Source organism: Lacerta agilis, chromosome 3 (genome assembly GCF_009819535.1).
Source record: "Lacerta agilis isolate rLacAgi1 chromosome 3, rLacAgi1.pri, whole genome shotgun sequence".
In the NCBI taxonomy this organism is placed as follows: Eukaryota; Metazoa; Chordata; class Lepidosauria; order Squamata; family Lacertidae; genus Lacerta; species Lacerta agilis.
In genome coordinates, this window is record NC_046314.1 from 21,404,559 (window position 1) to 21,419,707 (window position 15,149).

Below are 15,149 nucleotides of genomic sequence, written 5' to 3' on the forward strand. Positions count from 1 at the left end.
AGGGTCATTGAACATTTTCACACTGGAACCTTAAACAAATGTTTGCCCAAAGCACTTTGAAATGCAAATGTAAAAACCTAACATTTGAATTAGAATGGCTTCTTCTAATTTCTATTGCACATCAACAATGATCGCAGAAATTGCACATGAGAGGCTCAAAAGCATATTACATTTCACATGCAAAGATATCCTGCTGCTTACTTACAGACAGTTGAAATAGGTTTTCAGTTTACTATTATTCTCTAAGTGCCTTTCATATGGATTCTGATTGTGAGGCTAGAGCCTGAGTTCATGGGTTTTCAAGCCATAACCAAACATTGCATTTTATTTAATTGCTCCTTTTATGCTTCCCCCTATAGCTCCTTACTGCAGCTTAAACCATATTGTGAAGAATGGTGGAATTGTAAATAAAACCAGGGGTACAGCTGGCAGCACCGTTCGCTATTATTGTAAACCTGGATATAGAATAATTGGCCATAGCAATGCAACTTGTAGACGTCACCCAAATGGCATGTATCAATGGGATTTCCCTCTTCCTCTCTGTCAAGGTAAGATCCTGTTTCTTAACAACACATGTGCGCGCGCACACACACACACACACACAAATTTGAAATTATGGTGGTATCACAGATTTTTGGAGTGGAGGAAACCCTGCCTTTTAGTCTTTGTTTCTTACACCTACCTAAGCATGAATATGCTGTTACGTAGAACTGCCTCCACTGATTCTGCTGACACCCATTTCACATAAGAAACTGAATAGGAATGTTATGTTAATAAATAGTGAAAGATTGATATGGTAATCTGAATGCACAAGAGAAAGCATTCCTTTAACTGCAGAAGCTTCTCCTGAATAGACATGCATTTGAAGTCATTGTGCATTTTAAACTGCAGCTTGTCTCTTCAGCCTTCAGAACAGCATCCTTTCCTTGCACACTGCGGACATATACATTAAGAATATTTCATTTCGAGGGTACAGCACGCCTCTTCAAATTATATATCGCCTTGAAGTCCTTAAGATAGCTCTGTGAGGTCAGCCACAATTCTTGTTTCCTTATATCGTAGATGAGTGACTTATGGTTTGTTTAAGGACACCTAGATTTGAACTGGCTGTTTCCTGGATCACATCTTGCTTGCTTTCAATCATGGCCATAGTAGAGATCTTCAGACATGTAATTGTCAGCCCTCCCCACCTCCAACCTGCCAGCACCCGGCCAAAATTCTTACACAAAAACATTTTACCCTTAACGAAAACAAATTATGTTTTTTTTTTACAACCATCTAGCACAAGACATACCAACATTTTAGGTTTTTTTTTTTTTAATGGAGGATCTTTTTCCCCACAGGAGATCCTTTCATGATGTCTGTAGTACCAGTAAAACTGATTCCATTGGGTTTAGTTTGTAATTAAACGCCAAAATTGTACTGTAAATAGTTACTGAAATTTAATTTTAGAAAACGGTGCTGTTCCTTTCTGTTTCTCTTCTACAACAGTTCCCCTGCACACACACACACACACACAAACACACACACACACACACACACACACACACACACACACACACCAGTTTTCATAAGAACATGTTTCTAACTTGGGTTAAGCTGTTAAGGTCAGGTGGTATTTTTTCATTTCCCATCTTGTTGAGGGGCAGCTCAGCTAATAAAGCACTTGCTACTGCATAAATGACTTGACTCCCTTCCAAGGAATAATAATTTATTGTTATTACTGTTACTTTCAGCTGCTGAAACAGCAGAAACCTGCACAAGCAGCACTACATTGAAAAATAATTATATCTGAAGAAAATAGCAGTGTCTACAGTTAAGGCTGCTGAAGCATTTCCATCATAATATCAATTTTCTAGCTTCCTAGTTCTTGGTTTAAGGTTTGCTTGTTGCTGGGTTTCTCCTTCCAACCTCTTCCCCGCTCAGGTTTTTGGGAAGGAAGGAAGGAACATTTGATGTGCACGCACACACACTGTATTTTTCCATCTGTAAGACTCCCCCCCTATTTTGGGGGACTCTGATTTAAGAAAATGGGGGGAGATGGCCCCCATGTATAAGACACCCCAAAATTGTGGACATTACTTTTTAGGAAGGAAACCTAGTCTTGTACATGGAAAAATATGGTAATTCTCAATATGTGTATATATACATAGAGAGAGAGAGAGAATAAAATATATAGAATTCATTATTGTAATCTCTGTGCAGTTCTCCATAAGAGAATCCATTTGCACAGGCAAAGTGTATGGAACTGCATGGGATGCCAGAATGCCAATCAAACTATAACAAATGAAATGGTTGGTTTCCACCTCAAGCTGAAAAAAGTTACACTCATAAGCAGCCCAGATCAGCATTTGAGCAAAGAGTATCTATACTGAGATCCATTATTCAAATATAAGAAGTACTCATGTTTTATATCTGTTTCCATACTATTATATGTGACAGTGTTGCCTTTGGGGGGGATGTTTTATTGTTGTTTCTTTTGTTATTAGGCCTCAGCACAATTATTATAAAGTGAGTCTCTTAGCAGCAGTAATAAGATAAATGTGTTATTATTATTATTATTATTATTATTATTATTATTATTATTTCCTTTACAGTTTCAGATTTGACAACAGTAATGATTACTTCCTGAGGCAAATAGCTTTCCCACTTTTCTTCCTCTTTTCAGCTGTATCTTGTGGTATTCCGGAATCTCCCGGAAATGGCTCAGTCTGGGGAAATGAGTTTATTTTGGGCAGCAGAGTGATATATGAATGCAATGAGGGCTTCAAGCTAGATTCTAGTCAACAAGCAACAGCAGTGTGTCAAGAAGATGGATTGTGGAGCAATAAAGGAAGGCCACCCATCTGTAAACGTAAGTATAGAATTCAGAAAAATATGTACCCTTTCAGAAACTATATTTTACTTCTTCCTAGTAACAGTTAAGTACAACAGAATTCCTCCCCCCCCCCCACACAATGGGATGGCAAATCTGAGTTGAATCTGAATTTAGAAAGCTCTAGACAACTCCAGGGCAACACTTAGTTAGCCCACCACCAAATCACTCTTCATCTCCGTTGACTGAAGCATAACATCCATTAGCTTCCAGAATGACATTGGGATGGGGAAGATATTATGTAGACACCACTACATTTATGTGGAGTTGGGCTGGTCTGAACCCACATTTTACTCTCCTAGTCCTTTTTCCTGTTTAAAGTGGAAATGGAGGATTTACTTGTCATCGGTTACACTTAGTTGAAAGTAGGCAAAATACCATTATTTTCCGTGAATAAGGCGAGGTTTTTATTTTAAAATTATGTTAAAAATTGGGGGTCATCCCATGCACGGATAGTGCATAGGGGGGATGTGTGATTGGTTGCTGCCATGAGCTGGAGATTGTCAGCGGCTTTTGGGTGAGTTATTGGTGACTGTGGCAAGGTCTAGTGTTGATTGGCTATCACTGCGGCAATTGGGCTAGTGATTGGTGGCTTCTTCCCGCGAGGGGACAGACAATAGGTGGTTCTTGTGATATGTGTGAGTGGCAGCATAGGTCAGCGTAGGTGAGCTATTTTCAGCAATCCCCCCTATAAAAAGCTCAACAACTCTGGGCCACCCCCTCCCCAAAGTAAAGCTCAACAACTATGGGCAATCCCCCCCAAGAAAAGCTCAACTTCTGAGCAATCTCCCCCATATCCTTAATTTGGAGTCCCCCAAAATAGGGGGTGTCTTATACATGTGGGCGTGTTATACACGGAAAAATACAGTAATTCAGTGGAACAAGTGTTCCTTAGCTCTTCTAGCTGGTGCTGGCTGTTTCATATGCAGATGATACAGATATGACTATGGAGATGAATGAAAGAACTAGCAACCACAAACAGGCTTAGTGGCGAAGATCTTTGAGCTAAGAGTTGATCTTGGAATTGGAAATTTTAGCAGTGGTGCTTAATCTCGTCATTCCTGTCAGCAATGAGTGGCAGACCCAACAAATTGTTGTGGGAAGCCCTAAGCCTCATACAAACAGCTTGAGAAGTGATAGATCTGAGCTTTCTCTAAAGGAAATTTCAGGCACTGTACCTAGAATAATGTTGTCTTCTACGGCTGCACAGCTATGCATCCATGCAACACTAGCACAAAGATTGTGGTCCCTTCCAACTCTACAGTTAAATGATTCTATGAAATGTACACGTTACAACATGGTTTGGGGCCCAGGCTTCTTTCTCAAACTTTCACATCAAATACTTCTATTGGACCTTATCTTCTTCTTGATCTATGTCTCTTTGATTCACACTTGTCCTAAGAAACCCAGACAATTCAATTGGAAATGCAGAGATTGCAAGAAAGAAGTATTTCTTTTTCTTAATAATTGTTCATTGTCATTGCACCGTAACTACTGACCAATCCCTCAAGAACTTAATGATGTGTCCAATTGCCAGTTTTCTTTATCTATAAGAAACATGGGTGATATTTTCAGTTTGCTTATTGGCTGCAGAGAGGGAAAAGGAGACACCTTTTAAAATCTGCTTATTTCCCTTCTATGACCACTATTTGAAACCAGCATAATTACCTTTATTTATTGTATATTTGATTAATTCTGCTTCTTCTATAGAGGTTTTAAGGGATTTTTCTATAGTTTAAACATAGTTATGTCTGCTCAGTGCATTTGAATGAATTGGTTTGCATTGGGTGCTTACATTAGTAAAACAGCTTTATTGTTTTCGTTTCCTTTCTAGAAAATATTTTCTTCACTTTCTAAGCTCTTTTCATAACTGTGTTGTGACATTTTCCTTTCTGTATTTGATAAACATGAACTTTCTGACATGCCATTATCATTTGGGAGATAACTATGCACAATTTCTATCAGCTCATAATTCAGTTTATTATACTGACACCACCTTTCTGCATATCAAAATGTGTTGTTGCATTTGGGATCACTCTTCACCCTCTTCGTGCAGCAATCAAACCTTACATTTTCACCTCTTAAGAGCACCAAAGCCTCCTTTTCAAAAATTTCATTGCAACAGGAAAATCTGTGCGATGGGTGTGCTAAAAATACTTTGACCAAACCACACAATAAAAGAAAACTGGACCTTACCTTTGCTTGATCCTATTTAGATTGTTTCTAATTAATGTGTTATTTTGGTTTATTTTTCTAAACTACCCTTAAAAATTTAGGGAAAGCTGCTTTATGCATTTAATAAATAATGTTGCTGCTGATGGACTGGTCATTATAACTGATTCTTACTTGAAAGAGAAGCCAGGGCAGCTTATTTTTAAATCATAAATGAAACCTATTTTTTTGATGTTTAACACTTCTGTTATCCAGATACAAAATATTGGATAACAAAAATTTGAGGGCAAATTTGGAGATTTCTGCTTAGGAAAAAAAGCTGAGAAATGATCAAGAAATGCTAAGAGACTTTTTATAAGACTCTCAAAGCTTCTCATGGGAAGAGAAGAATGGAGTTGCACAGACCCCTTAAGTTTATAGTCAATTCCTCCCAAGGTGATATCCAAGGTGAATTTGAAGATCATGTCTTGGCCAAAACTGCTGAGAGCTTTGGCAGGAAGGATAAACCAGTACAATTTACCACCAGTTAGCTTTCATACCTCCATGTCATAAAAAAGGACACCCAAACCCAATATTCCCACTTTCATATAATACTTCTGGTGCATCTTTAATCTTTGCTGCACCTTTACTTAAGTAAGTAAATGGTAATATGTGTAGAATTTGTTCTCTTGTCAGTTGCAACCCTCGAAATTAGTAGACATCTGGTGGAGGAATGAGCTGGGCTCAGGAAAATTCATAATTACTAGATATACCAATAAAGCCTTAGGGTTTTGTTACACTAACCTCATAGAACATCACTATGAACCCCTGATATATATTTTTTTCTCTAGTTCGGATTGCATTCTTATCTGGAGAAGAATCCCCAAGTTTACTCATCTTCTCACCCAGCCATCAGCCTGGCTTGATGCTCTGAATCCCACTTCCTCTTAACAACATTTACCTGGCTTGGACCACAGGGAGGGAAGTAGAGAGACCTGATAGTACGCTCTCTCCTCTCTGGGACATTGGTAGTGCCAGTGAATAAAGGACTGAGTTCCAGATCAGTCTGAGTAATAAAATGAGCTATTTTTTTTAAAGGAAACTGTATTATTTTCTGAGCCACTATGATTTAACTTTGAGGGGAGAGAGTAAAGTTACCTATCACTAGTACCTAGGTTAATTAGAAATCCATTTCACAATCCAGTCAGCCCTTTGGGTGAGGTTTAAACCATTATTTCACTCTTTGAAGGCTGCAGTCTAGAGTACAGGTTAGAGGTAGTTAAGTCTACTTAAAATTTAAATTGATGGGCCTTTTTCTGCTCTGTATCTCCAGCACTGGCTACAAGGTGAATCTGATAGTTCTCCGCCTTCCCAGGTATTCTGGAGTGACATACATTTGTACTTTGAAATACTTTTTACCTCAGAAATAATCCTCTGTTTTGGCAGTGCACATGAGTGTCGGTGTAGGTACCGGTAAATAATCTCATTCTAGTGATGTGACATATAATCATACTTGAAGGATGTAATTACATTTGCTTCACTATACTTGGAAGCAGGCAGCAGTTAATACATATATCAACAGAAACAAATCAGCATAGAAAAGAGGACAACATTTTTTCTCTACATCTAGACAAATCTGACATCATCTCTGATTCAGATGCCATGTATAAAAATAGCAAGTGTCACTGGTGTCTGAGGTATAAGAGAGAGACTGATGGGTGTCTCAGTAATTTGTTCTAAATACAGCAGCTGTTAAGTAGGCTGTATTTTAATTCAAGAATAAAGCAGTTCTGATAAATCAGAGGAATTTGCTGCAAAATTAAACGGAACCATGGCACAAACAGTTTTCTGTCACTTATATATTTAACGGCTTTGCATATTCTTTTTTTTTAAAAAAAAATGTTATAGCCATTACCATATTCTCTGCACATTTTATTTTTCCAGTGTGCAGAGAGATGTATATAGAAAGAGAAACAGATAGACAAAGAGACACAAGGTCACATTGGTGATCTTGAGCCACTTGTTAATTCTCAGTTCAGCACACTTGTTTTGAGGATAATAAAGGGAGACCAACCTTGCATAGCATCCTGAGCTCCTAAAAGGAAAGGCTTGGTGAGATGGGTAGATCTAAAAAGTCACAGACTTCCAGCTGCCAGAAAGTTCCTTCAACACCAACTGGAGAAGAGATGGAGAAGGTCTCAGAAGAGAGAAATTGGTCTGGCTTGCTCCCTGACTCCCTATCAGCCCATCCAAATGATTGCTTATCTATCTCACCTATTCACCCTAAAGCCTCTGAGAATGCATAGCCTTGAATGAATTATCCTGATCCCATAAAAAGATAAATTTCAGGAACCATCCTCCTTATATAGTGTCATCCAATCTCTCTCTTGAACTGAACCATAACATCCATTAGCTTCCAGAATGCCATTGGGATGGGGAAAATATTGTGTAAACACCACTACATTTATGTGGGGTTGGGCTGGTCTGAACCCGCATTTTACTCTCCTAGTCCTTTTTCCTGTTTGAAGTGGAAATGGAGGGTTTACTTGTCACCGGTTACACTCTCTGAGGCATACTCCCTTATCACAACAGTATTAGTGCTTGCCCTATGCTTAGAAAACAATGGATCCCATCAGTTTTCTACTTGCCCCATGCTTTCTACGTACATGTCAGAGCAGTTTAGCCTTTGCCCCACTGCTTTCCCCTAGAAAACCTGCTATTTGGTGATAAATCAGAGCAAACGGGAATCCACAGAAAACCCGATTGTGTTTTGCTCCAATTCAGCGCTAAATTGGCAGGACAAACAAAAGTGTGGAAGAGCCCTTACTCCTACTGTTCTCTCTAATGTGCCTGCTTTCCACCCTTATATCTCTGTTATACTCTGCTAAATTTTATGAAGAATTTAGTTTAGTATTCTGCTTCTCTTTCCCCCCATTAACTTTCCTCTCTATACCCCATACCCTTTGACAGGTCAGTGAGACTTTGTTCTTTTTCCTGCATCTGTTTGATGATGGTGTTACCTGCCCTGAACCAATTGGACAGGGTGGGCTACGGTGTTAGAACATGTTTTCAGATAAGATTGCTAAGTATTTTGTAAATCCCCCCCTCCGGTCTTATGATAATAGGTGTACATATACAAAGCTTGGAACACACAAAGCTTATTTTAAAAGAAATATCACACAGATTAAAGATTGGTTAGATAAATGAAGCTTTTGGAAATGGCATATTTGTTTCCCATTAGGTAGCAGTTTACTATTCCCTGTTCAGTCTGCACTGAGCATAATACACTTTTGGCCATGATACTAAACACATTCTATGCCAACAGAACAATACAGGTTTTTAGAGTGCCAGTGGGCTTTAGCTCTTACAACTTGTTATTAATACATTCTTCTTTCTATGCAAACTGTACAACTTTGCCTCTTAATCAGACTTTAAAGAAAGTATCCATATTATAAAATTGGAACAGTACATTTCCCCCCTCTCCCCTCATTTCTTAATTGAAACAGCCTTCCAGTGTTGGTGCTGAAACAAGTGTAAGATGCTATGCACTGGAATGTGCATTTGACAAATGTTTATAGCATGCTCAATTTCACCAGGAAAAGTCTTCTGTCAATAGGATGATGATTCATCTTCTGTGAAGTAATATTGGAAGCAAAGTGCTAATACTAAAGTGTCCTTGCTTCACAGCTGTGACTTGCCCCAGCATTGAGAGCCTGCTCTCAGAACATGTTGTCTGGAGACTGATTTCTGGGTCGGTGAATGAGTTTGGCACACAAGTCATGCTGAGTTGCAGCCCTGGCTATTATTTAGAGGGTCAGAGACTCATGCTGTGTAAAACTAATGGAACATGGAGTGATGCTGATGAGAGACCAGTGTGCAAGGGTAAGAAACATTTATTTACACAGTGCTCAGTTCTGTCCAAAGATACAGCTTCTATTTTTTCTGCCAACACAACTTACAGGTAAGTAAAGGAACTAATATCTGTTAATAGCTTTTCTGAAATACTTGAGGGCAATCCATCAAGAAGGTATGCAAACCTCATTCAAATAAATGGGCCCTGCACCAAAACATGGCAAATGTAATCATACAGGGTTGTATATAATGTTGTCCTGCTGCTGACAGGCAGTTCTTTCATTCAGCAGAGGTTTCTGTGGACAGAACATGAAGGAGGCCATTTTTGCTTAATATCCCCCCCCCCTTGTGTGTCTCATCCATCTGATCTAGTGGGTTGAGAACAGTGTGGGAGGAAGTGTGGAGGTTCTGCAGGAGAAATGAGGAATTTGTGCAAATTTCTTTCTTCTACAATCTGCTCGTGGAAGCTGTTGCTGTATCATGAATGGAAGGATTACACTGGAGGTGGCCTATTACAAATTGATTAATTGATTTTCGAGTGTAGTTATAGCAAATATTTATAAATATTTATGTCCGTTTGCTAGATACAGTGTTCTAGAGCCCTGTACATGCACCAGTGCATACAAGATACAATTGGGCACATACTTTGAGTAGAGGGGACAATTTCACATGCATTAAGAAATATACATGCCTAACTGTTTCCTTTATTGAAATGAACAAGGAAACCCTTAAGGATGTGAGAAAGGGCTTCATATGCAGATCAGATCTTCGCATCTGTAAGAGTAGTTTGCATTGTACATATGACATGCATCATTTAATTAAATGAATTATTTGTCCATTCTCAAGAGCCTTTATTCAAATACATTCATGTATTCATTGTTCCTATTACAGATTAAATTAATTGTGAATGGTGCCCATCAATTACATTCAACTGTAATTAGACAAACAAGCTAATTAACCATGGATTATCTGAATACCGAAGTAATCCAGATCAGTCAAACATGAGCTGAGCAATCTATTTGATCTTCAAAAATTAAAATTCATTAAATATTTGAGGCTGCTAAACTATTTATTACTATGCTTCTGAAAGATAATATAATAAAAACACTACAGATTACATTATTCGTTATGTAAACACAGAGTGCTATCATCGTATGTAGTCTGGGATCCAGAGAGTCACACAGCTGGTGCTGTGCACACAGGGGATTTTGGACTAGGGAGGCTGCTGCTCAAGAGCCACATGTCACAAAGCTAGTTGTCTTTTAACCAGGGGAAAATTTCAAAAACTGAGTGTGACATGTGGTGAAATGATTACTGCTCAAAATAAAAATTAAAAACCAGTCGTGAATGCTTCCAAGTTTTCAGTCATGTGTAAAATAATCCATTTGCACCTTGTAAAGTGTTGGCAAATAAAGAGTGGTTGGTGGTTTTGAGCTGCCATACCAGAAAAGCTGGCATATCAGCATGGAGGTGAGAATGCACATTGTATCGCATCCATGCTGCTTAAATTGCCTCCAAGTCACAGTTATGTACAGAATTGTACTCCATCTATTGTTTCCATTACTTCATTGTTTGTTGACTATGTTTCCTTTAGCGTGTTACTAAGCCCAGATGTTCTTTTCCGATAGCTTTATACATAATTGCTTGGGTCTTACTGTAAAGTAGGGGTGAAGAAGCTCAGGCCTGGGGGCCAAATAGTCTTCCAAGCCTCTTTGCATGGCCCTCAAGACTCTCCATGCCCTCAGGCCTTGCTTGTTTATTGGCCCTGCTTTGAGTGTTTTTTGTCTGGCTGGAAGGTGTGTTTGAACTCTGATAATGCTTCTGGATTGCCTGGATGGAAGATATAGAAGGGGGTATGAGGGTGTGAGTAAAAGCTAGCCCACTCACTCTATCAATGGATTGATTAAGGAAAAGCAAGCAAACTATTTGAGACATCTGAATATTGCCTTGGAGAACTTGCATTCAGTAGGCATGAACCACTTGCTTTTCTTTCTCCCGTGCAAAGTATTGGAGCTCCCCGGGTCTTGAGGATTGGAAGTGGCCTCTAAGCTAAAGAGAAATGAGTGGTTGTGCGAGTGGGTTTGTTTTTCTGGGGCAACCCAGTCAGATGGACGGGGTACAAATAATAAATTATTATTAAAGTAGTAGTAGTAGTAGTATTCTCTGGGCCCCCAAATGACTCCAAGAGCCTCTTGCTGCTGCTGTACTGTAAGTACTTTATTTTCCCTTTTCAGTTATTTCCTGTGGCAGTCTTCCATCTCCACCAAATGGTAATAAGATTGGAACTCTGACCGTGTATGGAGCCACAGCAATATTCACCTGCAATACTGGCTATACCCTAGTTGGTTCTCATGTACGTGAATGCCTAGTGAATGGACTTTGGAGTGGCACTGAAACGCAGTGTCTCGGTAAGTACAAATTGCAGCATAAATCTAAAACCCCAAAAGGCAAATGTCATGTGAAGGCTATGAGTTTAGTTTTGTAAATTTAGTTCACACGATTTCAGTAAATGGCATTGTTCGTATTAGTAACTTTGTGTTACAGCTTGAGGCACTGATTTCTTGAGCACACATGGAAGGAAATATATTTATAAATAGGTTGGTATTTATAGGGGATGGATTCTTTATTTATTACTCAAACATCTGAGAATTCCATTCTTAGAGGAATCCTTGGCAAGGATCTCAATTTATAGTATAGCACCCATTGTAAACTTTTCTTTTCCGGCTTGCTCCTAGAACGCAAAAACTCTTTCAATATTGGCTTCAAACATTCTTCATTGAGACTGTTTTAAAGCCAGGTAGAATATAGGGACAAAGCAATCACGGGATCCCCAACAAGAAAATTACACTGCACATGATATTGTCACAAAGTAACAGGAAACCTCAGAGAAAACATATCCCAAGGAACTGATGTTGTTTCTGGTTTCAAAATACTGTCAACAAAAAGAATACAGAGCAAAAAGTGGTGGGTGTTTTTTTTTGGGGGGGGGGTATGAATTATTTCTATCACCAAAGTTGGCATCTTCTAAAATCCATATTAATAAAACTACAGCCATTAGTATTCAAAGAGGAATTTCTTTATATTGAAAACTGAAACACACACACACACACACACACTCATTTCCAATTTCAACTTCACAGATCAGGAACTTGTCATTACCTTAAGCATGTTACAGCTCAGAAGTTAGATTTTTGAGTCTGACCTCTTGCCCCTACTGCTTTTATATTAATATTTTCTGCCTCAAAATTAATTCCAGTTGTCATTTATTTCAGTTCAAATGTATAGCTCACAAAGTAGTTGTTTAGATTTCAGTGGTGAGTAATTTAATGAGAGAGAAATCTGAGCACATTCAAGCATTACTCAATATATACCCAGCCAATACACTTAAATTTTTATGAAATAGTGCTAATATGTGTGTGTCAAGGAATTTCAGGTACATATTTGCAACCATTTTAATAGAAAACATTTTGTGCAGTCCTATGCAATTACCCTGTATCAAAGCACCATTGAAATCAATGGGGTCTGTGCGTGCTGTTCTGACTTTGCACTAATCTACAGTCTGTTACTGTCAATTGGAATTTTGCCAAGTGATTTTTTTATAACATTTTATATCCTAATAGAAGCTCTGGAATATTTTTTTATTGCCTGTTGCATGCATAAATGAACCGAAGTCCTAATATTTAAAGCAATTATGCACTATAAACTCTATAAGGGTATGCACTGTAGATCCTGCTATAAGGAGCAGCATTGCATAAACACAGGTATTTATAGGCATAGATAATTTTCACACACAAAGCTTTTGACCCTCCAGATGTTGCTGATCTACGGCTCACATTATTGATACTTGCCCTGTACCTACTCTACTTAACCAATGAGTGGCTGTCTCCTATTACATTCCTTAACTGTGAGTTCTCGCTGCCTTGCATACACAGAGAGAAATCACAGAACCAAAAACTTCTTCTGGTGTCTGGTCTACTAGGGTAATTTCTAAGGAATTAAGTATTCTACCAGGAAATTTTTAATTTCTAAAATAATGTACTGTGCCATGTTTCCAATCTATTCCACCTTATCTAGCTTGCCCCCCTCCCAATCTCTTATGCATACTCATGTAATAAGCTACAAAAAAAGAGAATTATTAGATTGACATACAGTGTTTTAATACTGAACACATGTACTTTCCCCCTTTGGTAGAAGACAACGTAAAATTAAAACTCCACCCCAGTTGTGTTTCTGTTTTACCAATGTGGATAAATGCATTAATAATGGGAGAAAGAGACATGAATGAATTGAAGACTATGAGAAACTGCACATGCAAAGCAGTCTTTGCATCATTTAGAAATAAAAAGTGGAAAAATGAAGGTTTCTTGTTGCATCTGTTCCAAGACCATGTAATACAGAACACAAAAAGCCAGTGAGAAACTCAGATAAGGAGAAGTTTGGAAGCATCCTTACTTCATCTCTCCACCCTATTCCCTATTGCAAAGTTTCCGAAACATGTTTATTATTCACCAGCTCATTCTGCTGTCTTTTCATGCTTTCCTTTCAAACAGCCATAGGATGTCCAACAGTGCCATTGTGCTTTTGGCTTTTTATCTAACAGAAGTATTCACTAACATAAGAAAATTGTTTTCTCCAATTTCACCTTCTCACTGCAGTCTCATCCACATATACCTCCCCCCCCCCACAAAATACTATTCCAGAGTGTTGGTGGCCCCTCCAGAATAGTGTGGCCTAAATGCTCAGTGTATGTTTACAGAACTTTTTAAAAGGGAGGTTAGTCCACGTTTGTCACTTTGGTGTAAATGTTTAATTATTGCAGTGAACTAATATCAAACCAGTCCATCATTTTATCTCCCAAAAAATCCTGAAAGCACATTTTATAAAAATAGATTTCCAACAGCCTCTTTAATATACTTAGGGCTAATTTGGCTTGATTGGAAGATTACATATATTTGGTGTTTTATTGCCTTGCTTCTTAAGTTCGTCAGCTGTAAGGGTGTCTAATTTAACTAGGTTCAAAATGACAGGAAATCATTGCATCCACCAAGTGACATGATCTGTAAATGAAATGAATCACATGGAACATGCACACGGCTGTTAAGGTTCCTTCAGAAACAAATAATAATGGCGAGTTCCAAGTTAGTACCTTTCAGCCGGCCTGAGATCTCCTATGTTTTAATAAATCTGACTTCAATTATAGCTATTGCATTTCAGCTTCTCATTTTCACATCTGCAGGAACAACAACAACAACAAAAATCAATATAGGATTATCTGGATTTGGTCTGGCTGAAAAGCATCGACAAGTGTACCCTTGTTTCCATAGAGCTGAATAGCAGGATACATACATACACACACATACATACATACATACATACATACCGGTACATACATACATAGTTCACTGTGTGTGTTTAGCAATCTATGCTCCCCGCTTCCCAAATTTCTACTTTGCCCAAGCAGCACAGATGTGGGAATAGGGCAGTTTCACAGCCGCCTCAACATGAGGAATCTCTCATGCAGAAGTCTGCATTATTTCTTTCAATTAATTCGCAAGCTGGAAGAAAGTGTATCTGCCGTTGTCATGGCCAGTTGCAGAACAGCCTTGCAATCTGCACCAAGGGACCAAGCTTCAGCTTTTTAATAAATTCATAAGTGCATGTTTGTTGAAGAGTGGACTGTAAATAAAGGGCAATTGAATCAATAGCAATGTTTTTCAGTTTTTCAGATATACCTCGCGGGGTGCTGAGGGCTTACGGCAATGTTTTTGTTTAACATTATTCTTGTTGACAATTGACTGCTATGTGAGCTGAAAGTGAAGTTTGTGTTCTTTTCTTCTGTTTCCCACCCATCCGCCTCCCCTCCCCTCCCCTCTTATTCTAGCTGGACACTGTGGTTCTCCAGATCCTATTGTAAATGGCCACATTAGTGGAGACGGCTTCAGTTATCGTGACACTGTGGTGTACCAATGTAACCCTGGTTTCCGACTTGTCGGCACGTCTGTTCGGATATGCTTGCAAGACCACAAATGGTCTGGGCAAACACCAGTTTGTGTCTGTAAGTAACACCTTTCCCAGTGATCTGTTCTTCTGTAAGTAATAGCAAGCTGATCAGCTCTCTGATGGGTAAGAATGATTAACAATAGCTGGTAGACAAGGGTGTGTGCACATAACTGCCTTAAAATGCAGCTGGGTGCCATAACTTAGCTATAGCCAGGCCTTGTTGAATAATTTTATCACATTGAACGCAGTTACGGCAGTCTTTAAATGTGAG

General features: G+C 38.7%; 1 protein-coding gene across 1 annotated transcript in view; it reads left to right on the forward strand.

Moving 5' to 3' along the window:
- CSMD1 (CUB and Sushi multiple domains 1) overlaps window positions 1–15,149 on the forward strand; it is a 930,570-nt gene that overhangs the window by 864,867 nt on the left and 50,554 nt on the right. Inside the window, exons 49-53 of the mRNA XM_033142996.1 lie at window positions 360–548; window positions 2,669–2,854; window positions 8,714–8,908; window positions 11,113–11,286; window positions 14,760–14,933. Coding sequence (XP_032998887.1) covers window positions 360–548; window positions 2,669–2,854; window positions 8,714–8,908; window positions 11,113–11,286; window positions 14,760–14,933 — 918 coding nt within the window. The remainder of the gene's footprint in view (window positions 1–359; window positions 549–2,668; window positions 2,855–8,713; window positions 8,909–11,112; window positions 11,287–14,759; window positions 14,934–15,149) is intronic.